This window comes from Melospiza georgiana, chromosome 1 (genome assembly GCF_028018845.1).
Source record: "Melospiza georgiana isolate bMelGeo1 chromosome 1, bMelGeo1.pri, whole genome shotgun sequence".
Taxonomy (NCBI): domain Eukaryota; kingdom Metazoa; phylum Chordata; class Aves; order Passeriformes; family Passerellidae; genus Melospiza; species Melospiza georgiana.
The window spans coordinates 37,378,213-37,405,888 of NC_080430.1; the positions used below are offsets into that span (position 1 = coordinate 37,378,213).

The following is a 27,676-nucleotide window of genomic DNA, read 5'->3' on the forward strand; positions in this document are numbered from 1 at the left end:
TCCAAGAGTGCTGGCTTGAAGCAATAAAAATAGTCTGTGTATAAATAAACCTCCAAAAGAAATTTCTTTGATAGGCAACTCTTTACAATACAGAAAACCTTTGTATGCATCATCTGAAGCAGGGAAGGAATTTCTGTCTCACAGATGAGTGCATTCAAAAGAACCGTAACAAAATAGGGCACTACTTTTTTTGATGTGTAGAAAGTTCTGCTTTTGGTTTATAGAATTATGTGATGCTGGCTTTCAGTAAAAGCTATGTAACAGATTGCATTGCAGTTTATTTTTCCAAGGATGCTCCTTGACAGTGAAAGAGAGAGAGCTCTTCTGTTCTTGACAGAATGCAACCTTGTATTGACCTTGTCCTGATCTAAAACAGATCATCTCACCCAGTCTAAAAACAACTTCATATTCATTTTCTCCTTTCAGAGAAAAGGCAAATAAAATTGAAACACAGAGAAAACCCCACCAAACCAACTAGTTAGAACTACTAAAGATTCAGTGTGTAAATACAGCCAGAACTGACAGCCCACCACACCAGGTATTAGCCTGGAATTCTCCAGGAGAAAAGTAGCCTGTGAATGTATTGGATGTGTGTTTTCCTTAGTGGCACCAAATTTTATACATGCTTGCTTTGCTTAGTCAAAATATTTTCATATATATCTGCAGAGAAGGAGAATGAGAAAAGAAAAAAAAAAAGAAAATATGATTGAGAGAAACTAAATGACAGGATGTGGGACAATTTCAGTGACTAGTGAACACTGGTGACTGAAAAACCTCTAAAGAATTCAACTGTATTTTGATTATACAAAAGTGACAATGCATTAAACCACTAGATATTAAATAGATTTATCTCTAATGATTAACTATGTTCTAATAACTCCCTTAAACCTACAAATTACCATTTCAGACAATATTACTGTAACTGAGTTAGGTTTGTTTGAAATGCCTGATGTGTGCAACTTTCTTTCAGGCCTTAATAGCTAATGTGTATGCATGTGTGTGTGTAGAAAAGACATGTAACAATTGAAAAGAGCAATGTATACTTCCACCTCTGGAGGAGATAGAAACATCTTAAAAGACCATTGACCCTCTTGGTGGTGCTTAGAAGGAGTTGAGAGAGACTTCTTGCCCTTTGAAACTACTGCTAGTTGGCAGCTGGGTAGAAAGTAATTTTGCCAGTAGGAGTTTGGGCAGTTTAGAAGTTATGATGGTATTTTGTAAAGACTTAGGTTTCTATTTTTAAGCAGTAAAGTTTCTTAATGCTTCTTCTCCTTGAATGGACCACTTCAGATTGGGACAGTGTGACTCTCTAAAACATTTCTGACAGTAATGCTACTGAGCAGTTTTTCCCAGAATTTTTAATAGAGCCAAATCTGTAAAAAAAAAAAAAAAAAAAAAAAAAAAAAAAAAAAAAAGAAGAATGGAGAATCAAAGTAGGAGAAAGAACAATAGAAATGCCTTGCTTCTGATTCTAACATGTTTTACCTTCTTTTAAAAGTGAATCTTTCCTTGCTTTGTCTTCAAAATAAGAATATTTAAACCCAATACAAAGCAAGTCTGCTTCTTTCTGCAGTTTTTTCTGTCCTCCAGCTTTCCTTTCTCTTGTTCCAATTTCTCCATGTCCCTTTTTTAAATACCTTAAGTGGAAATGCTGCCAGATTGCTGAACTAGTAATGTTAGTCTCAAAGGTGCCTGTGTGACTCTTGGAAAGTTTGATCAGGGCACAGAAGGCCAGATGAATTTCCTTTGAAGCATTTTTTTTAACCTTTAACTGTTGTGGTCCTTCAAAAGAAAAGCTGCTCTTTCACCTATCATGCTCATCTACAAAGTGTTCAAAAGGCAGCCAGGGAACTTCCACTTGAAAATCTAAATTATAAAACTTAACAGTGATCTTCCTGTGCCCAGTTCTTTTTCAAAACTGGAAACTTCAGAAGACAGCACAGCAGGAAGTGCCTAGTCTGCTTGCTGTGCCCAAGGAGCCCTCCAAAGCTCAGCTGATCATTTGGCAGTAGTCAGCTGGGGCAGCAGTGGTGCAGGGAACCAGTCTTGGGTTTTTTCTGAATTTAAGTAGACTTTTGTTTATAAATGAACACTAAAAATAGCACGTTGTGAAGCAGCAGATTGTGGAAGCGTAAAGATGTACAAAAATAAATTTTAAACTCTCTAGTAACACTTATATCTCTTATAAATAATATTTGTGGGCTGATGGTGGGTGGAAGTAGTCAGCGTTGATACCTAAAACCTGAAAGAGACAAAAGTCTGGTACCGGGCTGAGTTACCCCAGAATGGATGGGAGTGGGATTTAGGTTGCTTGTATTTAGGTATTAAATATTTTCTTCTTCCAAGTGGTGTTGATAGAAAACTTAGGAATTATTTCATTGGAATTAAAAAACATATCTTTGTAAACAGTAAGAATTTATTATAAACTGCATCATTATGTAGCAGGTGTGGACAGAGAAAAGTTGACAAGAATTAAAAATATTGTCAAACTCAGTTTTGTCCAACTTCAGTCTTACAAAGATGAACATTATGAAATTAAAGCTGATTAATTTCAGAGATGATGTGTGGTATTATATATCTCACTGTCTGTGCAACAAGTTTTGTTTCAATTCTAAGTCTGATATTCGATTAATTTAAATATCTTTGAATTAGTGAAATGATGCTCTGACTAGCAGGTCTTCTGTCAAGAGGTTTTAATGAGTATCAAGTCAGATGATTAAGGTAGAATGATTCTGTAGCAGACATGAATGCTTCAGATGCCAAGTTAACAAAGTGAAAGCTATTCCAGGAAATAAGCAACATCAGTGGAGAGTTCAAAGGAAAGCATGGTTTCAGAGGAGTAAACAGCTTCATTAAACGCTATTAATGATCCCTGTAGATAAATTTTGCATTTAAATTAATGTCTTGTGTCTGGAGAAAGAAGTATTACAGAGCTTCAACCAGTGATGCAAAGTGATTTACATGAGCTGAACATCTGTGATTCCCTGACTACTGACCTCCTAAATAAGCAGTTCACTTTTTTCCCCCCCTCTCTCTGCCAAAAGACAGCTGTTTGAATTAAATTCATTCTTTATCCTTGCAGGGTCTTCATTCTGGTGCTTACTGGATATTGTTCCTATAAAGAATGAAAAAGGAGATGTGGTACTCTTTCTGGCCTCTTTCAAAGACATAACAGACACAAAAGCGAAGATTGCCGCAGAAGACAAAAAGGAAGGTTTGTGAGAATTGCAAAAATATTGATAAGAACCAACAAATTAATATATGTCATGGAATGATAAATAATCTCTTTGGGATTTTTATTATTTACATACTGCTGCAGTTCTGTAAATATGGAATTTAGGAGACAGAGTATTTTGTCCTAAAAATTAAAATTGTTTTTATGTACCGTGATTTAATGTATTTACTTTCTGGATTTACAGAAGTATATTTTGGTATTTTAGAGAAACTTTGGACCTTTTCAAAGTTTCCATCTATGAATCTGATTTCAGCATGACTGAGAGTAAATGAATGTGTTTTTTCATGTTTTCCAATAAGCAGAATTTAAAAAAGCTTTAGAAATTATTTTGCCTATTGGTAAGCATATATTTTTTTGTGTCATCTCATTTGCATTACACTTTAAGTTATAAGACTTATTATATCATCAGAATTATCCAATAGTATAAGAAATAATTCCTCTCTTTTGTTTGCTTCTGAAAGGAAACACTGCAAAGATTCTGTTCCATGAATCTGGAAAATTGTCTTATGGTAATGGCTCACAACCGCCATAAAAAAATTTTGACTGTGTGTGTAGTTAAGGTTTGCTAAATTTTGGTAACACAAAACAAAGTCAGTGTAGGGGAATGAAGGTTATGCAGTGAGCAGTGAGTTGTGCATCAAAGGCAGTGAACTTATTCCAGACTGGCATTTTGTAAAGGTATAGTGGACCAACTCTTTAGTTTTGTAATTTTTCAGTCTCTAAGGAACTGCTTAGAAAGATTTTCTCTGTAGACACCAGGAATGGGTCTCAGAATTCTTTAAAACACCATTGGTGTTGAATTTTCCAACCTGGTACTGGTCTGGGGCCTATTGTAGTTTTTCACCCTGTGATAGCCATTGATCTCTGCATAAGTCAACAACTACATTGCTATAGCACTTAGAACACATTTACTCCTCGTGGATTTCTAAAGTAGGGGAACAATTATTAAACTTTTTTAGGTTTTAAATGTTCATTTATCAACAAAAAAGTGATATTTCAGTTACAGAGGTGTGTGATTCAGTATTCTTTTATGAAATTTTAGTACTTTAAACTGTAAAATATTATGCTTTCTTGTGCTGATTAATACTTATGCTTATGATGTTTGCCACTTGTGTATGCTTGGACAAATAATTTCACCTTTTACGTTATTTTCAAGCTCTGAATATTAGCAGGTTTTCTGGGGGAGTTGTTTTTCATCTTTCACTTTTTGCAGTGAATATATTTGAAATTTTCAAAGCAGGAAGACTGAAAAATGGTTTTGAAGTAGTACACAAGTACATTTTACTGCTTTTCCTTACATTCAATTTCAACCAATTGCTATCTCTTGAAGTAAAAAAATAAAAATATGAAAAATATTTTATCTTGTTTCTCCTTAAGCCTCAGAAAACCTTACTCTTATAAAAGTTTTAGGAATGTAATTTCTTAAAACCTGATGCATGGAACTATGTAGGAGAGAGATTGTCAGAACATCTGTGCTCTAAAGGCTAATGATTTACTTACAAGGGATACAAATTTTCAGGATAGACTCAGTGAGAAATCACATTAAGTATGCCAGGGATGACTTGAAATAGGTATGTTGCTGATTACTTGCAAAATGACAGCTATTGTTTATCTGATAAACATTTTGTAGCTGCGTGCTTATTTTAGGATGTATTAAGATGGTCTTTGATGTGGTTTCATATCAAATTATAAATCTAAGCAGATTTTAACTCCAGTTTCCTGTAGCATGTTTACAAATTAATGCAACTCTGCTGAGTGCTGACCCTTGTGCAGGGCTGCACCACACCAGCAAATGCCCATTCAATTGCCACAACAATGAACATGGACGCTTGGCTTTCTTCCTTGATGTATTCTTTGGAATATCATCCTGAAACTTGGTTGTTCTGTTGCTTCATAATAATTTTAAAACCATGACAATAATTTTCTGTTGTTAGCGTCATGGAAGCAGAAAGTAGCACTTAGTGTGGGGCTCTGGTAATTATTGCATTTTATAACTAGAGTGAGAAAACAAACAAGATTTAACCATTTATTCAAATTTTCTTTTTAAGTTCAGCATTTTAATGTTGTGTATATCCACTTGACTACATAAAAATAAATGTAGAGGTATACCAGGTCTTTTTTACTAGCATTAAAATTCTTCCTCTGCAGAGTGATTTGCTAATCCTCCTGTGGTGAATATCATCTCATTATTTTCAAAAAAGAATGCCCAGTACAATCTGTGCAACTCATTCAGTACCTGAGATTTCAGAATGTTTAAATTCTAGAAGTAATTGGTACTTCTTTACTTAGACCACAATTTCTATCAGGAATCCACAATGCACCTTGTATTAAAAAAGGCTTGAGTTTGTTGGGGTTTTTTGGATGTATGAAAAAACCTTTTCAATGCTTACAGATTGGTTTACTTTTTCAAAGATCACTGAATTTGTCCTTTCAAAAATCAAATCATTTTTAAACTTGTAGTTGAAACTGAACTATTGCTACAAGGTAGTTGCCATCGTGCACAGTTTTCTATTGCCTTTTTAGCATATCTCTTGAGGTTAGACTGTGTATGGAAGGAGAACCTAGACAAAAACATTCTCAGTGTGAAACTATCCTGCCCATGCAAGGCCCCTTTAGCAATGTTTTTGTTTCAGTTGCTCTCTTCTGTTTTCTTCCCAGAACTGACTTTTATAATTTTATGGGTCATTAATAATTATATTCCATCTCACTTTAATGTCTAAACTCCTTAGAAAACTTATCTAACAAAATTCTTTCATGCTCCTTTTCTCTTAAATCCGCCTCTTTGACATCCCACCAGCACTTTGTGGTAGCACACTTTCACTGGTTGTGCCTCCAAAAGCCTTCTCCAGACTCTTACTTCCTCAGGTCTTTCCTACTTTTGATATCACCTGTTTCTTCTGTAAAACTTGTTCTCCTTGTACTTTTACAATGACACCTTCCTGAACTTTATCTTCTGGTTTTATGGCCTCTTTCTTCTTGTGCATTGTGTATTTACTTTTGCAAATCTCAGGAGACAATGCTGTCTGATTTTCTGCAGACATTTTCTTATCAATTTTATCTCATCTGTTCACACAACTTCAGTTGGTCCTTTGTGCCAATGTGCCTTGCAAAAGTCCACTTTTTTACCTTATTTTCTTTTACCCAGCCCAAATGTCAGATGTCGTCTGTGACCTTTTCTTTTGAATGTGTCATTCTAAATACAAATTTAACAGGGTTTTTTCCTGCTTTTCTTTTCTCTATAAAAGTTTCCAGTGAAAAGAACTCTATCAACCAATGGGAGACGCAGACTTTTTTCTAAGACTTTCACATAAGAAAAATGGAAAAAGACATGCCTGAGAAGTTTGACAATCTTTAAGAACTCCTGTGAAAGTCAGCAACTTTCACACTTCTTTGGTTTGGTTTGGGTTTGGTTTTTAAGTCAATTTGACAATATCCTTAAAGGCTTCAGTTTTTCAGTATTGCTAATTTGCCTTCAACAATATATGTTTACCCTACCTGTAAATTTACTGTAGAAATATGCTCTGCTTTCCAGCTGCTTAATAATAGCTGTAATCATTTTGCTGTTGAAAAGCAACTTGCCACCTTTTTTTTCCTAAAATTGTGCACTTTAAGCAAATTGATGGTCTTTTCAATATACAGGAAAAGGTTTGTTTGCTTGTTTGGTTTTCTTAAAGAAACTGTTTCTTAAGTGGATTTATGGAATTTTATTTTAACATCCTAACTTACAATGAGCTACTTTTTGATTTGAAGTTCCATTGTCCTTTTGGAGGTAAAGTGATTAAACTGAAAATTCTGTTCTCCAAATCTGAACTCTAGTGAGGCTTAGCTGGGTCAGTGCTTCTTCATTTCTGCATATGGCACTAGAACATATGCAGGAATTTAGTGAGAATAAAGGAATCCAGGTAGGAAAATAAGAAATTAAATTATTCTGTGACTATTTTTAGACCTCTAATCTGTGTGCTAACATAGAATAATTTAGATTACATAGAATTCCACTGTTATAGTCACTGCTAAAATTCCTCTGATTAATTTGACTCATTTCACAAAGATATTGATAATCTATTTACTTTTGTTTTGTTTTGTTTTTTTATTATGAAAATTTTGAACTCTTTGTTTGAAAGCAATTATTTTAGGACAGATTTTCTCAACTTTATTCCAGAATTATTATAAAAATGTGCGTAATATATAGTAAACACAGAATCACACAATATTTGTGGTGGGAATCTCTGGAGATTATCTGGTCCAATGTCCCCTTCTCAAAGCAGGGTCAGATTGAATGGATTGCCCAGGAACACACGCAGATATGTGCTCAAAGCATGAAGGATGGAAACTCCACAATTTATCTGGGCAGTCTGTTCCAGTCTTTGACTCTTCACAAAGCAAAAAAAAATGGTTTTTCTTAAACAGAATTTCATGTTTTAGGTTGGTCTGCCTGTTGGTAAAGATGCCTTCACTCTCGAAATAATGTGAATTAAAAGTTGGACTACACCTTCTGCCACAACAGATTAAACTAAACTGCATGTTATGGTTCAACTGTCTGGCTTTTTCTGGCTTCTTAGTAATCCTTAGGTCCATATGAATTTCTGAGGAGACAGATTTATTTTGATTATGCATCATTTGTTGGAGGGAGGAGTTGTTCTTTTCAGTGTGCCAGAAGTGAAATACCATGTGCCAAACATTTTACATTCCAGATTTTTTATGTTGAAAATGTCTATTTGGAGCAGTACTGGTCTCTTGTAAGAAATTCTGCAGTGTGCACTTTGATTTATTCTGCTTAATTACTGTCTCAGCTACTTCATGATTGCTCAAGCTACTGCAGTGAATATTCAGGAGACAATTTTTCATTTTAAAGCTTCTTACGCCTGTCAGAAGGCAGTATGTTGGGATGGGAAATATAACCATACAGTCACCTAGACTTACAGTAACCAAAGCAGCTGAAATTTTTTCAGGATACACAGGCAGCATGCAGTTCTATCAATGGAGGAGGTGGGATAGAAACAGTTTTAGCCCAGTACTCCTGCTGCCCAAAGGAAGACCGCATTTATTCTGCAATGAATTACATTTATTCTGCAATTAATTACATTTATTCTGCAATGAGTTACATCCCCCCTAGCATGACTTTGCTCCTGGCTCACCATCAAAGTAAGAAGGGTCTGAAACTCTTCTGCCATCACTAAAGAGAAACTTCTTTCCTCCTGCTCTGCAGATTATAGTTTAAATAATTAGGGGACAAAATAGAGGTGCCTTTCTCTCCCAGTTCCTTTTGGCATTTGTGAGCATGTAGATGTTCTCCCTCTCACCTTTTCACCTTTTTATCCAAGCAAATAAGTTTTATTTGAGCCTTGAGTCTTTAGAGACGTATCAATCTTTGTAGCTCTTGCTTTAGCCTTGCACTGAGTGTTAAATGCAAGTGGCAGCTCCATTCCAGCAGCTCCCAGAGAGGCACAGGGCATGTTCTGGAGCTGAGGGAAAAGTGTCCTTGTCCTTTGTGATATATGTAGAATGAAAATGAGAAAAAAGACAAGCAAAGTCTGATTCTTGAGCAAACGCAGAACAGCAGATTGTTCTGGGATATTCTGGAAGGTTGAGAGAATATATACATTAGCAACCAAAAATTCATACTCACCAGTTCCTAGATAAATTTATGCCACTGCTTCCAGATTTTCCTTAGAAAACAAGGTTATCAATGTGGGGGAGAAGTTGTTTGTCTGGGTTTCTGTTTTGTTTTGTTTTTCATTTTGCTGACAGATTGTTGAAAAGTATCTTCAGATATTCCCTTTAAAGTTTGAAAAATCAGCCACGTAAGACAGACAAGAGAAAGCATGGAAGAAACAGGGAAAATCTTCAGTACATATGTTGCTGAAGCACTTTTCAGAGTTTTTCAGAGTGTGTGTGTGGTAGGTGATTTTTTAACGAGTCAGACATTTTACAACCTTCCTATATAATTTACAATCTTTCTTATTTCTGTGGGGAAAAAAATCTGAGAAGGGAGAAATATTTTTAAAGATTTTTACTGGCCTAGACACAGCCTGGTATCTTACATTTTATTAAGGAACCATGAGGACTAGAATGCACATTTCATGTGTACTTTGTGTTCTGAAGCACATTTAAAAGGCCTTGGGCCATTTGCAAAATTTAACTGTAATTAGAGTTATAGGGCATCTAGGTCATGCTGCATCTCCTCAGAGCAATTCTGAGGCCCTGTAAAGACACAGCAGGTAAGATCTCTTACATCTGAGTTTTGCATAGCTGTAGAACAGATGGATTTACAACACTCCTAAATTCTGTACTTAAAATTGTAAAATAGGCTGGGCTTAGGACCCGTCACTATCAGAGACTGAGCATATAATTCCTTCAGGGATAATCAGAGAAACTTCCTGGGTCTTTATATGGCCACATAGAACATATACACAGGTATAACAAGATTTTGAATTAACATATTTCTTAAGTTTAAAAACTATTCTTTAAAAAAATCTATTCCCCCGCCCCCTGCTCTTTTAACTCAGGGCAAGTTCCATGGATTACAAAACATTTTTATGGGGGATTTATCTGGTTCTATATTTTACATAAATCTATTAAGAATGCAAATCTTCATTCTCAAAAGACATGCTTTCTTTACAAGATAGAAATTTTTCAGGGACATGTTACTAAGCAAGGTGTACTTTAGCATCATCATCTGTGCAAATTTTTTTTAAAAAATTATTTTTGCAACTAATGACTTTGAAATTATAATAATATTTTTCTGAATATAAAAAGAGGAAAAAATATCAATAGATAAAATACATTATTAAATTTTATGGAACTGAAGGAAAAGAGAAAACCCTCAGGTTCCATGATATTGTGTCTTTAAATACTACACACTTGCAGAGGAAGAGATATTAACTCTTGGTGACTTAAATAGTTGGCCTTATTTCAGTTCTAGGGGTTCTTGAAAAATATTTCAAATATTTCCTTTATTATTCCAGTTACATTTTTGTTCATAACGATTTATGAGCATGTCATTGTCCCATGAACTTTGTGGGTATTTTCTGGGGGAAATGCAAAGTATTCATGGAAAAAAGAGACACTAAAAACAGCTGGAAGTGACTGATGACCCAGCTGTAAATTCAATGCTACATTTAATTTTGTAAGAACAATATATGACCACTCATTTCAGTTGAATCAATAGACAGGTCTCAAATTTGATGACATAAAAAAACGACAATTTTACAATTTGTGAGACAATTCTAGAGTAGTAACAATAGAAAGCAGGCAAATAAACTATTTTTACAGTATTATGAAATAGCTATTTTTGAGCTGGAATATTTTACTTCATTACAAAAGTTCTGTAACTTTTGGCAGTAGTATTAATAAATGAGAAAATAGTTTAAAGTAATTCACTTTCAGAGTTCTCTTCTGCTGAAACTCAGCCTATTTGAATCAGTTGAAGAAAGGTAAGTCTTTAGGAATTTTTTTCCTAATTATTTTTATCATATTTATAAGATAGGCCCAAATAGAGGTACCTAAAAAGGAAAATTTGTTTATTTATTTAGTTGTACACTACCATCAACCACCAAAATGAAAGAGCAGAAAGAACCTTTCTTTTGGTTTTGTGTGTTTCTTTCCTCACACCTTTTTTTTCTTCATAGTGGAAGAATTGGCAGACCAAAATGTGGTTAAGGATTTTTATCTCATAAGCTGTTTTAGGTTCTTTCTAATTCATAAAAGCATTAATAGTTATGTATAAAATTGCTTCTTTTCTCTTTCTGTTCAAAGTGAATTTTCTCTGAAGGCATAATACTAAAATAATGATAATCATACTGTTGATTCTGTGTAAAATTTGCCCTTTTAAAAAATGTTCTGTAATAATATTCACAGGGTATAGCTGGTATGTGTGTTAAGTACATCTTCTTATTGAATCAATTAATCAGTTAACAGAATTAAAAAAGCAGCTACAGGCTAGCCTGGATCCACCATACAGCAAAGAGTGTTGTGAATTGTTGGTTGTTGTTGACAGTGAGAATGTGTCATACAACCAGCAGAACTCCTGCAGCCTCTTGCCCATGGTAGTGCTTTTATTCTGTCATTAACATCAAAGAAGACTTGCATCAATTTTCTGTTTATTGGCAACTGCTGGTGTGCTGTCCCCTGAATAATAACTGAAATTTTTTCTAGATTTTTTTAAAAGACTAGAAACAAATTAAACCAGCTTTCCATATAATCTGGTTTTAGATTTTTTTTGTTTTCATTCAGAGTTGTTTTACCCCCGTTGTCTCCTTCAGAATTTCCTTGGTTGATTTGCTTTTCTTGAGGACTGCCTATGAATTATGTTTTGTGTGAATCATACTGGATATGTTTTTAACCATTGTATTTCCTGTAGACATTATTGTATATATTTTATTGTGCATGAGTTATTCATGGTGGCCTATTCAAAGACCACACTTTCTGTTGTGATATTTCTTACCTTATAATGCAAGTGATGAGGGTTTCCCAAGACATGTGTTAAAAGGACAAAAAGAACTTTATCACATTTCTTACAGGATGCCTTTTATAAATAGAGTTGTAAGATGAATAAATGAGGGACAAATTCTTTAACAAGTTCTTTCACTGAACCCAGGTTCAAAAGGGAACAATTCAGTACTTGTAAGATATTCTAGGTAAAAACATCTCTCTGTGTGACTGGGCTGTGTGGTTGTGACAGCATAAAGACATACGCAGGAAAGGTAATGGGGGAGGTTTATTTCCCTGCCTGATTTCAGAATAGAGCAGCAGGAGAGACCACACAGGTACAACAATATACCACTGTGTCTTGAGCAGGGAAGGGTCCAACCAACATTAAAAATCACAGCATTAACCTGGTTGCTATGCATTTTCACAGTGCTCCTTCCAGTGTGTGCATGGAGCAGCATCATGGATTTCTTCAAGTCTGTCTGTATCTTGATAGCTTTTGGCAATGGAGTCCATTTGTCCTGTTCTACTCTGTTGTTGGTGTTATTGTTCAAATCTAGTTTACACACTCAAAATGATGCTATTTCTATGATAAATTTTCTTAGGTAGGAGTTGGCATTACTTGCTGTTTCATCTCATGATTGACTTCAATTTTGTAAACAATGAAATAAATGAAAAGTTCTTATCTACTATGCCAACTTACCTAGTCCTTTGAGTAAAATGCTAGTAAAATAAAAATTTTATCTTTTTATTCCTCATACTCCTGGCTTAGCTCTCAAAATAGCTAAAATGAAGCAATCTCATTTTTTAATGGAATATATTTATAAAGGTGAACACCACACTGCTAAAGAAACAAAAAATTTAGAATTTTCACAGAGAACACCTACTATAGAGCTATAGAGTTCATGTAAATCTGGTGAACATCTGTTACATGTTCACTGTTTTTCTTCAGGACTCTTTGTGCAAAGTATTTAAAGAGATCTATGTCTATACTACCTTTCCCACTTTTGTCCAGTCAGGGTTACACACCATGCCTTCAGATGGTCACATTTACACTCTTTGAAGGGAATAGTCAATGTGCCCGAATCAATCTTACCCTAAGCTTACAACCCCACCTGCCAAGCAAACAGGACAGCGGTGGCAATCAAGTAGTTGGATCTGGAATATAATTTGGGTATGGAGCTAAAATTCTTGTGGAAATAGAAAAAAAGTAGCAAAGACTCAGGGTCCTGTCCCTAGTGGTGAACTTGTCTTTCCTTGGCCACTGTACTGGAGAAATACTGCTTAGACATCCTGCAGTTTCACAGCCTTTAGGACAACTCTGTCACACTGGTTGTTGGTAGAAATACCATCTCTGAATAAAGTTGCTCAGTTGTGCATGTGTTTCCATAACTAAACTCCCAGGCTACTTTACATCATCCCTCTCTACTTCATTCACATTTTGCCAGGATACTGTGTTCTGGGTTAAATTTGAGAGGTGCAGATTGCTTTAACTCATTCTCTATGTTTTAGGTGAACACGGGCAAATCTCTTGGTGTCTTTTCCGGTGTCATATGAATGAAATGCTAGATCTTAATTTTCTATTTTGTGTCCATGCACACTTGTATAGAAATTTTTCAGCACAAAATCATGGGTAATGATCCATGATCAGACTGGCAGATGTTTCCATACAAGAGTATGTTTGGTATGTATCACACCAGAGGGAACGGTAGGTAGTGGTTTTAATTAATGCATGAATGAGAAAAATGAAAGCAGTTCTTTTGAAAGGATACAAATGAATGAGGAAAAACCACCAAGGCTGAGACTTTTTTTGTAAATAATGTGTAAACTTTCTGACCAGAGCAGGTTAGCTCAGTTTGGTATTTGGAAAAAAAAGCATTTCATGGTCTCATGCCACAGGTTGTTTGCTATGGAGGGAGCATTGTGCTTCTGGGTCATATCTGGGTCATATTCACTAAGAGAGTGGGGAGGCACTGGAACAGCTGAGAACTGGAACAGAGAAGTGGTGAATGTTCCATTCCTGCAAGTGTCCAAGGCCAGGTGGATGGGGCTTTGTGCAACTGAGTCTAGTAGGAGGTGTCCCTGCCCATGGCAGGAAGGTTGGAACTAGATGATCTTTAAGGTCTCTTCCAACCCAAACCATTCCATGATTCTATAAATGTGTCAGACTTTACCTGGAGAATGAGATCATTATAAATCATAAATTCTGGACTCTATCTAATGCTTTGCTCTGACTATCCTGATTTTAGGAACACTTCACCAAAAGTGTTATCAACCTTGGAACAGGCAGCCTAGGGAAGTGGTTGAGTCACCATACCTGAAAGTATTTGAAAAATGCATCAGAGTGGCACTTGGGGACATGGTTTAGTGGTGGAGTTCACAATAAGTGATTGTGAATTGATGATCCTAGGGGTCTTTCCAACCTAAATTATTCTAGGATTCAATGAACTGCTTAGAAGGAGAGCAGACATACATTTTGTGTCAATTTAGCCAGAAAAGCTGACTTTCCAGTTCCTCTGCATTGCTAGGGCAGCACATACCTATGAAAGCTTGTCAGAAGCTGTCAGTGTTTATATTTCTGATTTATACCTAAGAAGTGGATCTTTTGTTTTTTTCCAAAGGGACAAGAAAAGAGCTATGCCTCCTCTTTCTATTAACCTTAAATGGATGATTGAAGCCTCATGTTCTTATAAAAATACAAGAAAAGACAAGAGTTACAAAGACGTTTGTGTCTGGATGTGCTTTCTTTTGCTGCAATCTTCCCTCACAAGATTGTAAGAAGTCTTAAACTGTTAGGAGGCTAATGTTAAGCCTAGCAAAGAAGTGTTCTGTTACTTTCTTTTCTTAGAAAATATTCTGTAATTGTCATGTCTGATGGTTGTGGCACTATATCTATGTTAATTTGAAAGAAGAACAACCAGAAGGACAGCAGTAAGAGTTAAAGAATATATTACCACTTTTTTGATAAAGGGCAGATAAGACTAAATTGGAAGCATCCTTTTTAGGAGCTCTCTTGGTGGCGGGAGGTGGTTACCATTACACAGGAAGGGGTGTGTAGAAGCACCAGGAAATATATCCCAAAATCTGGAATTTTTCTAGAATAAGACTTCTCACTGTTTTTGGGGAGATGAGAAATCCTTTTGATTTTAGGCACTGGGCAAAAAAAGCCAGTTTTATTAAAGTGTCTTTCTGCTTATGCTTTATTTTATTCTTGGATCTTTTTTTCTGAGATCAGCCATGGAAAAAAATAATAAATCTAGTCTGTCAGGTACTTAAATTTTCGAAGAACTAGAGAGAAACAGATGGAAGTTTATAAAAAATGAGCTGTCTCTTCCAGAATAGTGAGCTGTGAACTGAGTATGACTCGAAAAGAGGGAAGTTACAGAAAATAATCACACACATGTAGATGCACACCTGAGCAGTGTAGTTTGACAAGGCTCCGGACTGATTCCTTTCCAGAAGGCATTGGGAGACCAGAAAGTAGGAGAATTCACAAATGTCATTCACTTATTTATAAGCTATTGACATGTGCTCTGATGGCATATTATCTTTACAATTAATTAATTTTTTTTCACTTCCAATAACAACCATAAAAACTTTTGCCACTTTTGATTAGGAAGAAAACTACTACTTACTTCATAATTAATGTAATGTTTCCTTATTGATGCATGCTTTTCTTTCTTTAGGAGTTGAGTGACTCCCAATATTAACAGAAAGGTAGCATTAATCCTTTGCAAATAGTGTAATCAGCATGTGATAGAAGTCACTTGCTGTGAAAACATGCAATTGGTATGATTTTAAGTGCCATATCAAGTCCCATAGCCAGAGCAGGTTAGTGAGTACAACATCCTTAGTGACTGAAACTCTGAACCTAGGTAGGAGAGATAGAATCTGTGTGAAGCCAAAAATTACCAGCTGCTGGCACATAAAATTTAAAACCTTGCAAGGAACCTGTTCTCATTTAAAGAGTGGATGGAGAGTGAAACTCTGTGTCAGTAAATATATGGGGGGAAAAGGAAATAGTGACTGAATATGTGTACATTGACTGTTTCCATAGTCTCATGGCTTTCTGGAAAGAGATGGAATTGTGGACAGCTTTCAGCTCAGTGCTCAGCATCTGAGAGAAAGGCACATCTGAGGCTAGGAGTTACAGAGAAAAAACCTGAAAGCAGTGTAACACCATTGTACCAGCCAATCGTGTATCCATAGCTTGAAAGCTGCATGTTGTTCTGCACATAGCTACGGAAAGGAAATGTTTAAAGAATATATTTTAAATGGCATGGGTGGTCTAGCTGAAGTAAAGACTTCCAAGACTGACCAGAGGTAAAGAGGTCCACTTCCATGCTGAAAGGCCTCATATTGCTGGGGATGTTGAAAGAACTCAAGGAAACTGCACCTGAAGGTACCAGGCTTGCCTTCTGAACAGAACTCAGTGTAGCTCTCACAACAGACCACATCACCAAGGCTGTTTTATCTGCCAGCATGGACTGCCTCAGGCTCTATGGGCTTAGGACAAGGACAGGTATTAGATAGGGTACAGCATGAGGATGAAGCCTGTAGCTGAAGCATCTCAAAAATATTGCTGGCCAGAAGCTCAAGAAGAGTGTTTTCCCTGCCTGCCTCCTAGCAGATCTGAAGCCTGTTTTATTGACTTCTTTTGGATGCAGGAGAGTGAACTGGGTGGCCTCGTACAACATGGCAGTTTAGGTTGAGAAAGGGAAAAAAGAGAGGCCTGCAAATGGTTTAAAGAGAATTGCAAAGTCATATGACAAAACCAGACTACTAAAGCTGAACAGTTCTACAGTGGAGACCCAATTCAGTTGACTTAAATTCATTTTTCCTCAGAGAAAGACATAAGCATTTTGTTCTTACCCAGAATTTAAGAAGACTCAGAATTTAGTTTGAGTGTAAGTGGTTTGATGATTGGGAGATTATTTTTTTAAAAAAACAACATTAATTTATTTGGGTCATTTCTGAAATAATGGTTTTTTTTTGTTCTTATTTCTTCATTGTAGCTGATACCAATGTGTGTTGGAGATGGAAAAGTTTGAGGCTTCTCCATCTGCCCCCTTCAACTTTTGAGTAGTGGTTTGGCTTCACAGTACAGAGATTTTCCCTTCTTGTTTTTTTACTTTTCTTTTTCCCCCTTCTCTTTACTGACAAGTTAAAAAAAAAAAACATCTTCAACTAGAGCGTGCTTTTGCATGAATTACACAAAAACTTTTTTACTGAGAAGTTTGGAAAATTTTCCCTCCTACACATTTTGTTATGTATAGTTTTGCACTGTTAAGCCAAAAATATATCAGTCTCCTATAATACAAATCTTTCTTGCTTCTTTAGGCAGGTTTCAAGATGTAGTTATTTTGCTTGCTTCTAAATTCTGGCTCTGCTAATTAGTTTTGTGTTTTGCTAATTTTTTCCTCTTAATTTGTATGCATTCAATTGACTTTAATTAAACCTCCTTGACAGACGGCTTCTTCCTTTCGTCCCATAATTTCTTTTTTCTTAATCTTGACACATCACAAAAAGTCTGCTTTCATTTACTCTGGCATCAATTCACTGTAATTCCATCAGAGTGACTGGAATTACTTTGAATTTACTGCTTTATAAGCAAGAACAAAATTTGTTCCCATGATTGACAATTACAGGCATTTGAATGGAGGTAAAAACCACAAACCTTTCCAAAATAATGTTCAGTCTTTGCCCTTAATGGGTTTCATGTCACCAAGGAATATGTCACACGATTTTGCCATTGGCCATGTGGTGGGAAAAGGAATCTAAACACATGAATGTAAGAATTGGCTATTACTAATGAGCAAGCTTACAAATTAGCACATTCTGACATAATGGAAGCCTAGTACAAGTCAGACTCTCTGTTTTTTAAAATTGCAAGGGATTTTTTTCTTTCTGTGAAGTGAGAGAGTAGAATCACCTCAAGGATATTTTCAGTGGTTACATCTAGACATCCTTCCCTCTGGTCTGAAACAGTAGAAAGTACATTTATCTTATCTGTGAAATCAAATGTTGCAATTATTTGCTTCTGAGTTCTGTGAAGGCATTTGACAATTAAAACTTTACAGTGGTTTTTATTTGCCCTTCAGGAGAGGGAGGATTTGTTTCTTTGCTGCAAAAGACTGAGGAAAAGAAAATATGTGCATAATATTTACATTTCTACCAATGTCTGAAATATCAGTAATTCAGGTCCCAAAGATTAAAATGCTATTTCCTGATCTTTAATGCACTCTCACTTCTGTTCTGCAGAAAAATGGAAAGGAAGAGGAAGAGCAGGATCACATTTTGAGTCGGCACGCAGACGGAGTAGAGCTGTCCTTTATCACATCTCTGGACATCTACAAAGACGAGAGAAGAACAAATTAAAAATTAATAATGTAGGTGAAACTCTTTTCTTCCCCTAAACCCCCCCTAGAAAAAAAAAAAAAAAAGAAGAAGAAAAAGAAGTAGCCTTTGCACTAACTTAAAAAAAATTAAAGTGCTGTAAATGGTCAAAGAGTACTTGAGATATATCCTGATCACAGTTTTATAGCAACAAGGATTAAAATATTTCTCACTGAAGCATATTTCTTCCTATTGTGGAATTTGCTACCATATAGCAAGATAGTGCATTTAATCATACTGTAAACAGACATTGAATGCCATGACAGCCACAATACAAAATTTCTCAGAACTTAGATTCCACAGGTTCTCATAATTTTAGGTTCTAATTTACTTCGTCATCTCAATTATTACTATTTTCAAAAAGAAAAAAAAAAAAAAAAAGACTCAAGGTCTTGCTCTAGCTGAAACTCTTAATGCTGTTAAGCTCCAAAAGGTCACACTTCATTTAGGCAAGTTTTCATGTGAATTTCTCCAACTTTATGGTGTGATATCTATCTTTTAATTTCCTAAATGAAGTAGTAATGTTTCTGTCTTCAAATTAATTCTGTATTCCCCCAGTAACTATAAATAATGAGTAAGTTCAGAAAGCATGCTGTGAATGTTGCTAACACTAAATCACACCATAGACAAACCAACATAATAGCAAAACAAAAGACTTCTAAAGAAATGTTAATGAGAAAAAATAAGTCTCTTGCTTTGTGCAGTACAAATTAAAAGTTAAAAAAGTCTTGCTATAGATTATGGGCATGAAAATACACAACTGCTATTTATGTCATAGGGCAAACAGCCTCTTTCATTGAATTTAAATCTTAAATGATAAAAAAAGATTAAATATTGAAAAAATAGTATTTTAAAAAAAATTACAAGTGTTTCATATTGAAGAAGCATAAAAAGCCCCACAAAATATGACCAGGTCTTCCAGGGATATTTTCATTGTATTGTAATACAATAATATTTTTTAGGAACATGACTCGTAAATAGTTTTTGATGCCTTACCTGTACTGTCAAAATGCTAGTGCAGATGTTATTTTACCATGTTAAAATATTTATTCTGAGACTAATTTACTAGCTTTAGTACATGGGTTTTTGGAGCTATGAGCTGGAAATAATATGAGGAATTCTTTCTTTTCCATGATTAAAAAATGGGCTGACTCTAAGAACAGTGAGAATTCAGCTGCCTGAATTCATGAATAAGAACCAAGAATAGAAAAGGCAATGACATCAGTATTTCAAAGAGAAAGGCTGTGATGGACAAGGCAGGTGCAGTTAAGTGTACGGTTATGCAGGTTTTGTCTTTTTAATTTCATAGTGAATAACTTCAAGATCAGAAGTAATCTTAGCTTGCTGAATGCACAATATTGTTTTGGGAGGCTCTTTGTTACTGAAACAGCATTAACCATGAGCACAGCAACAGTGAGCAAGAATTTTGTCAGTAAATAATGCAAGACAGGTCAGGTCCCACATGCTGCTTTTTGGGGAGGGTAGGTGTTTTTTGTTAAAGCTATAAAAAGTGAAAACCAAGAATTTCTACAGTTTAACACTGAAATATTGATTGCATAAAACAGTGGTAAGACACAGACTCAAGACAAAGCTAGTCTAATAAGGAAGGTAGTCAGTTCTGGAGCCATATTATGGTAGATTAATATTTTGATTTATATCAGGAGCACAATTTTAAAGAAAACCAAAAAGCTATTCCTACTAATTGTGCTTTTATTCACATGAAATGGATGTCTGCAGATGAAGTTAAACCAGGAGAGGTGCTCCCAGTACTGGAGCTGTTCAGTCCCTAGGACCAGGCTAGAGATAGTCTGGAAGAACCTCCTCGCATCTCTGTGTACAGGATGCTTTTTTCAATACCAGTTACTTCATTCCATATATTCCTATTTACAGTCCTATGTCTTTGTGTATACAAAGATCTCACCTATCTATCCTGTAGAATAATATTGCTCTGCAGTGAGAATTAGTTCAACAGAGGAAGAAACAGTTTTTGCAGACGCAAACCCCTCTTACTCCATTTAATCTGTAACTTATTAGTCTTCTTCCTGCCTCAACATTCACAAAAGTTATTCCATTAACATCTGTATAAATGAATGTGAGGTCTAGGTTAGAAAAAAAGTAATTTTTGTTCTTGCCTGCATATGTTATTATGATTTTTTTTACAAAAACATCAACTACCTAAGGACTCCATTGCAAGAAATGCTTCTCTGTAATCAAATAATTGTTTTGTCTCATTTAACTTTTTTCTCTCTTTTTCAGAATGTTTTTGTAGATAAACCAGCATTTCCAGAATACAAAGTTTCAGATGCAAAAAAATCCAAATTCATATTGCTGCATTTTAGCACTTTTAAAGCTGGCTGGGACTGGCTTATTTTACTGGCAACGTTTTATGTTGCTGTGACTGTACCTTACAATGTTTCCTTTATTGGCCATGATGAGCTGTCTACAACTCGAAGCACAACTGTCAGTGACATTGCAGTGGAAATTCTCTTTATCATCGGTAAGATTTGTTTGGGGATTGTTGTTTGGGATCTCTGTTCTGACATTTAGGATTTTCACAGAATTAATAATATTTTAGAAAAGGAAATAATCATCCTTTTTGTGACTTTAAAGAAAATCAATTTTAGCTGTATGGCTTGATATTTTATCTGAACTTTAGATCACCTTTTTTTTAAAAACTTTAGATTGATTTGCGTAGTTCTGCTGCTAATCTACAGGGGTTTTTGATTTCAAGGAAGATTGTAACCCCTTGTTTCACCCTGGGGATGCCTCAAACATTACCAGTATAGGGATGTGCCCTAGAAATGCTACAGTTTTGTTCTCAATCTGTGGGATAATTTTTTTATTTCACACGTAGAGGAGTCATGGACCACAAGCTGAATAAATTTTTTTAAATGTCAATGTAAGATTTAAACTCATACTGCAATAACACACAAATACAATATCAATATGCTACATTGATAAGTGGGACAGACTTTGAGAGGTTTGAGTCTGTCATCTGATCCATTCTCTAAGCTTTTTATTTCTGTGACACATTTAACTCTTATATCTCTTAACAATCAAAAAAGAGACAAGGTCATATCTAATAATAGATTTGCACCAAACAAATGTTTGGGGTTTTTTTGGTGGTATATTTTTTCAATTTATTTCTGAAGATTGAAAAGAATCCCTGAATAGAGTCAAACAGATTTTTCCCCAAGATTTTACTGTTATAATATCACTCAGTGCTGTCACACTGACAAACCAGAGCTCAGATCTGTTGCTACTTGCAGGTGGAGAAGCTATCATTTTTAAGAAATAAGTCAAGTTGGAGATGTCTTTCTTGAACATGAAAAGGGTTCAGAAGGATTCTGAGAAAATGTCTTGGTTTGAAAAGACAGGTGTCTGCTAATGAAGGCAGGAGCCTCTCTTGAAATGGGAAATGTAAACCCCATTCCTCCAAATTATAATTTTGTAACTAAGGGGCTCTCAGGTAAAGACAAGAGAGTAGGAATAACAGTTCTTTATTAGGAAAAATAAAAACTAAAATGCAGTAATACAAAACAACACTGACAGAATTAGAGTATGACCTGACACCCTGTTGGTCAGGGTGTTGGCAGCAGTCCCATTAAATGGTTGCTGCAGTCCTCCTGGAGTGATAAGCATGGTTTTGTTGAAGCAGTGATCCTAATGAAGGGTGTAGTTTCTCTCTGAAGGTCCATTGGTGGTGTAGATGGGCCTGGTCTTCCTCTGGGAATCCAGTGTGACTGGATTTGGTGTTCCAAATCTCAGATTATATCTAGGCAGTAATGCTTGGCTCCTCCCTCTGGGTGGAGCTTCTCATAATGGGATGATGTAATTTCATCAGTCGTGCAGTGACACTCAATGGGCCCATTAACAGAAGAAATCTCCCTGGAGGGAGGATTGGTTGCGCAAGAGATTAAAAAAATCTGCCTCACTTGGTTCTGACAGATGGCAATAGAATACACACCCCTGGCCACATCTTGCATTTGCAACCTAAGACAGAAAGAGAAGAAAAAAAACCAAGAAAATAGTTTTCAGGTTGAAGCTTCTTTCCATTTTAATCTTCCTTATTTTTGTGAAAAAATACAACTTAGCTCAAACATTAAAAGCAATGTTACAATCTTCTCTAGAACTAAAGAAAATTGAAGCACCATAAACACTTATAAATAACTCAGAAGATTTTCTTAGAAAAAATTTGAAAAGCTTATTCCTTTTCTCTGTCAGCTTTATTGTAGACAGTAAGACTGGTAGGTGATATGACTGATGGAAAAATCAGATGTTATGATGAATAAATATTTGTTTCCTCCTTTAGTCATTGTTTTTTCATTAGACTTAAGGTCTAAATGTACATTTTGTGCTCACTATTAGATCTTGGTGGACTTTCGCATTAATGCAAACAGTTCACATTCAAAGATTCTCAAGCACTGCAGTAAGGAACTTGCATTCTGCAATGCAGATCATCAACCATCATCCTGTGTCTTGTGTAAAAAGCGTGAGGTTGTGACTCTAATAATTTTAATCTAGTCATAAATTAATGTTGCATTAAGAGTACTAAATCAAATAAGCCCACTTATGTAACTGGGTGACTTTACAAAAAGTGTAGACTCAAGGTTACAACATTCTGATAATGGTGTAAAAGACTGATTTGTGTTATAAATGTGTTTATTTGAATATAAGCACCAGAGAGTATAATCTTTATCTAACTGATTTATCTGATATAGTATTCATTTGAAACATGAAAGATGGTGAACTGCTCAGTGTTCCTTTTCTGGTTTTATATTTTGCTGGAAATATGGAGTCTTTATATCAGTAAGTCAAAAGCAAAGACATATCTATGATCAATAGAATGGCTGAGTAAGAAAAATGAAGCAAAGATTTTCTGTAAATGTTACTTCATATTTTCTAGCTAGATTTTTAGGTCTGTATCTGTAGTCCAGGTAGTCACACTATGGCTGTAACTAGACGCATTCAAAGAAATGTGCAAGGAGCACTAGAAGAGACTTTGATTAATCATGTAACTGGTAACCACTGTACTGTAGGGTACTGATATTCCTCCCCTAGAGTTTGAATAACAGCTCAATTTTCCCCAGAATAATTTTCTTTTTCTAGAGTTATTATCTGATTTAAATCTCCAGCTCTAAGGAAAGGTTTATGGAGTATTTTCAAGACATTGTAATACTGCTTTTAAATCCCTGCAGTGAATTTAAAGAAAATAGTATGTTTATGATCATCTCTCAAGGGTCCCTTGTCTGTTAAAATGTTGAATTAATGTGTCTCAGAACATGTATAACTGCATTGAAAGTAGTAAGATTGACAACATACTTAAATTTAAGCATAAGTTTCCAGGCATTTGTTGCATTGTGTCTCTGACAAGCACATCTTTGATGGATGATCTATGTTCTCTGAGAAATACCAGAGAAATGTTGAGAGAAATTCTTCTTATGATGCTGCTGCCTCAGAAATGCAGTGGGGAGATCCATCTGATATACGATCTTCAGCTGTATTACAGCTTTGTAGTCATGGATTGAGGTATCACAAAATAGTCATGGATTGAAGAAATAGTCTATCTACTTTGATTTTATTCATATTTCTGAGAAGATGGAGCAATATCCCTTTTATGAGCATGGTTTGCATAAGCACTCATTTGGACTTGACAAGGTCTTGGTTTTTAGCTGTGTTACCCAAGACTGACTGTATTCTTGAGCAAATGGTGTGCCTCCTGGGGATGGTTCTTGGATGGCCAGGAACTGGACCTGATGATCCTGGTAGGTCCCTTCCAACTCAGCTTAATCTGTGATTCTGTGATGTGTGTCATCCTGCGCTTAAGCATGACAAAAATACATATGAAAGTGTTCTTCTGACTTGGGGTGATACAAGTAAGAGCATGGATATGAATTAAATTATTCATGAGAAAAGCATCTAGCTAGAGGTGTAACTGCTTTAGCCTTTAAAGTTCTCTAAAACACAGACAGAGATAAACAATAATAACAGCCCATTTTGTGACATTGTCAGGGAAGAGGATGAAGGGAGAAAATAATTAGGGCGTCTCATATGAAACTACATTTTTCAATTGATGTTTCCTATGATAACTTGTGTGATGTTGTATTTGAGAGTACTTCCTTTATCTGTTTCCCTTTGTTATGTGTGCAAACCTTCTCTAACATCCTCCTGTAAATAAATCTTTTCCTTCCTCTAACCAAAGATAAAATAGAATTGGTTTAGTTTTACAATTTTTATGTTGTCTTATGTATTCAAAAACCATAAAGAAGTGCAGAAAAAAAAGCTTGTTAGCTTTAGTGTATTTTTAAAACTCATTAAAAATAGCCTAAGAAGTGTTTTATCTGGTGGGGATTATTTCCTGCTTTATTGTACTATTTGCTTCAAAGTTTATGCTCCTATATTTGCATAGACAGCAGCTGAGTCTTTCATTTCTAGATAGGTATGTCTGGGAGCCTGAATATCAATACTTCTAAGAAGAATAATGGATCTTGATTACTTTTCAATAATATTTTTAAAGCTTTCTGTCTTCTGGGAAAAGAAAGGCAGGAGAACATCTCACCAAGTTCATTCATTTTAATTAATAATAAGCTTCCAATTGTTTAATTTTACTCTTCCATAACTATCCAGGGCAGCGTTTTTAACTTCTGCAACAGTCTCATTCCAGTTTTCAGATATTGCCTTTCTTTATCTATTTTGTTTGTTTTTAATTTTATTGAACATCTTGATTGAAGAAAGCAGTAATATCTGAAAAAATTATCAGTACTTTATTTGTCTACTCACAGGACTATTTGAATAGGAGACCTTCAAAAGGAGTTGAGATCAGTGCAATGGTTCAGTGAAAATATGCACAGGCTTTCTGGGTAATGGCAATGCATTATTTGCTGAATAAGAACAAAAGGGTTTGAGTATTTTGTATCTAAGGTGGAATAACTATAGAGAGAAGAATAACTATAGAGAGAATAACTATAGAGAGAAGAGCTAAATTTTCTGTTTGTGGATCATTCAGTTTTTAGCGGAAGACAAACACTGGATACTAATTATGGCCATAAAATTATACTTTTTATGAACAGACTGGAGAGTTATTTTAAGTGATTCCCTGCAGTATACTACTTTGCCACCTGTGGGGGGGAAAAACCCTATACCCATCCCTTCCTCCACTCTCCACACACACACTGGCATCTCAAGACTTGATCTATGGTTTACATTTTCAAGAGAAAAAATTGATCTTGATTTGCACTAAGATTTTCTCTATTTGTTTGTATTTTTCTCTCTATCTCTCTAAATATTATTTAACAATTAATGTTTTTAAAGCAGTATGTTTAACAACACTAAAGCTCTGATTTGTGTGGCATGACACTGTAGACTTAGGAGACTTGTGTGGCCATTACTATCTGTCACAAATGTAAATGACTCAAAATCTTTCAAAAACTGTTTTAAATCATATGAATTCCTTGAATCTCACTTGTTTAATATGTAGAGATTTAAAACTATGGCATAAACCTTGTAGAAATTAATATAATCATTCATGACTTACACAGTAATTCAAGCATATGTATTGTACTGAAGATAAGGTTGAATGAAATTCATTGGAATAAGATGAGAAAGTATTAAATGCTATAAATTTTATTAGATTGCTTTAAAATGGAAGGTTTGTTTTCTTTTTCCTTTCATCTTCTTAATCATTATTATAATGATTATCATTTCCTATCTTTGCAAGTGCACAAAAAGTCATTTCATCAACACTTTCTGTGTCTGGAGGACACATCTAAGAAAACTTCTGCATTTTGAAAGGAAATAGCAGTGTCTTGAAATTTTGAAGGTGTGATTTCAGACTGTTATAGTCTAAAATTCAGGAAAGGACAAAGGGAGTGGTTTGAAATTATCTCTGGGGATTTATTTCTAAGCAACAAATGGTCTCATCTGTGAATGCATATGAACAGAGCATGTAAACAGAGTCACATTATTGATACACCTAATATGTGAAAGAGAAGGTAATAAGAAAATGTTCAAGCTCCATGGATTGCCTAGTAATGTGAAAAAACAATGCAAAATATATATCCTGAAAAAAGTAGTAAGATTCTTAAAGATTCTCCCTCAAAACATCAAAGTCAAGTAGGCAAGACCATTATAATGTCAAAAATCTTAACAATAAACTTCCTTGGATACTTGTAAGGACAAGAGATGCTTTTCTGCACACAAGATGCTGTTTCCAAGCACAAAAACATCAACCTCGACCTAAAGAAGAAAAGTGCAAGCCACAAGTGATTATTCCATGGAAGTATTTCTGTATCTTCAGGTAGATGCAGATAAGTGTTATGGTAATGGAGGCACCCTGAAAATTTTACTTGTATTACCTCTACTAACTCCTCTTTATTAGAGCTACAATCAGAAAAAAGTTTTATTTTTCATTTACTGTCCTATACTACAGTGATAAGATAATATTGCATTTTTCAATAAGATTAAAGTGTTTAAATCTTTTCCAGGTAATCTAATCTAGGTAATTTCCATGGAAATTATTTGATGCTTAATAGTTTACCATACTTTTTGTGAATTAGCATGTGGTCTTTTTTCCCTATTATTGGTATGATTTATGGCTATTATCTATGTGAATTGCTGTCAAACTGCATAGAGTAAGTCTGAGAAAAATATTTCAGGTTTTCCCTTGGAATTGGTCAAAAATTGGAAATGAATGAAGCAGTTATGCCACTTCCCACTGAATGTTTTACTTATTTGATCTTTGCTTTTTTTGCTGCAATATTTGTGTGAAGGAAAATCTGTTCATGAAATACCCAACACCCATGTCTTCTTTACATAGGTTAAATTTAATGAAAAGCTATATCATGTGATTGATATTTCTCCACTCTTTGGAATTACTTCTTTCTGCCATATTTCTGCAGGTTCTATTTAGAAAATTGCCCATGAAGAAATTTTCACGCTTCTTCAGTCACATCTACTAGCTTCTTTTCAAAGCAGAGCTAACAGTTCATTTTTCAGACATATTTCAAGTCTTTTGCTTTTCTTTCAAGACTCCAAAGTCTTTCTTTGTAGAAAAGTCAATAAAACATATTTTAGCTATTCAATATGTTCAGGGATTGAGTCTGTTTTCAAAAGATACAGCATAGTATATAAGAAAAAAAGTCTTTCCAGTTTAGTGTGTTATTATAATGGTCATGATATGTGATGATTTTCTGGTGCGTCAGCTGCTATGGGACTGAGATTAGCTAATCACAGTGAGGCACCCTCATAGTCAAAGAAAGCAACTAAAAAGGACAAACCCCAAAGACTAAAAATCAAAGAAGCAGGTAAAAGAAATGACCCCCCTCTCTTGACATTGGGATGCTGGCCGTTCATGTGTACAGCAGCCAAAGTATGGAGTTTGATAGAACATATCATGTTAGTGCACTATATTACTGACCACATCCTTCTGGTGGGAGTGACTTTTGTTATAAAAATACCCACTCAGAAGATGCCTTCAGATTTATTTTTTTATATGTACTAATGAGTAATTTACCCAAGAAAAACAGTATTTCCACTTGGATGTAACTTCAATATCACATTACTTTCCACTGTAAGGACAAATAGTAAGGAAGAGCAAATCAGACTGTCAGTTACAGATGA

General features: G+C 35.1%; 1 protein-coding gene across 1 annotated transcript in view; it reads left to right on the forward strand.

The window, feature by feature from the left end:
- KCNH8 (potassium voltage-gated channel subfamily H member 8) overlaps positions 1-27,676 on the forward strand; it is a 176,793-nt gene that overhangs the window by 67,733 nt on the left and 81,384 nt on the right. Inside the window, exons 3-5 of the mRNA XM_058025604.1 lie at positions 3,083-3,214; positions 17,924-18,051; positions 20,315-20,555. Coding sequence (XP_057881587.1) covers positions 3,083-3,214; positions 17,924-18,051; positions 20,315-20,555 — 501 coding nt within the window. The remainder of the gene's footprint in view (positions 1-3,082; positions 3,215-17,923; positions 18,052-20,314; positions 20,556-27,676) is intronic.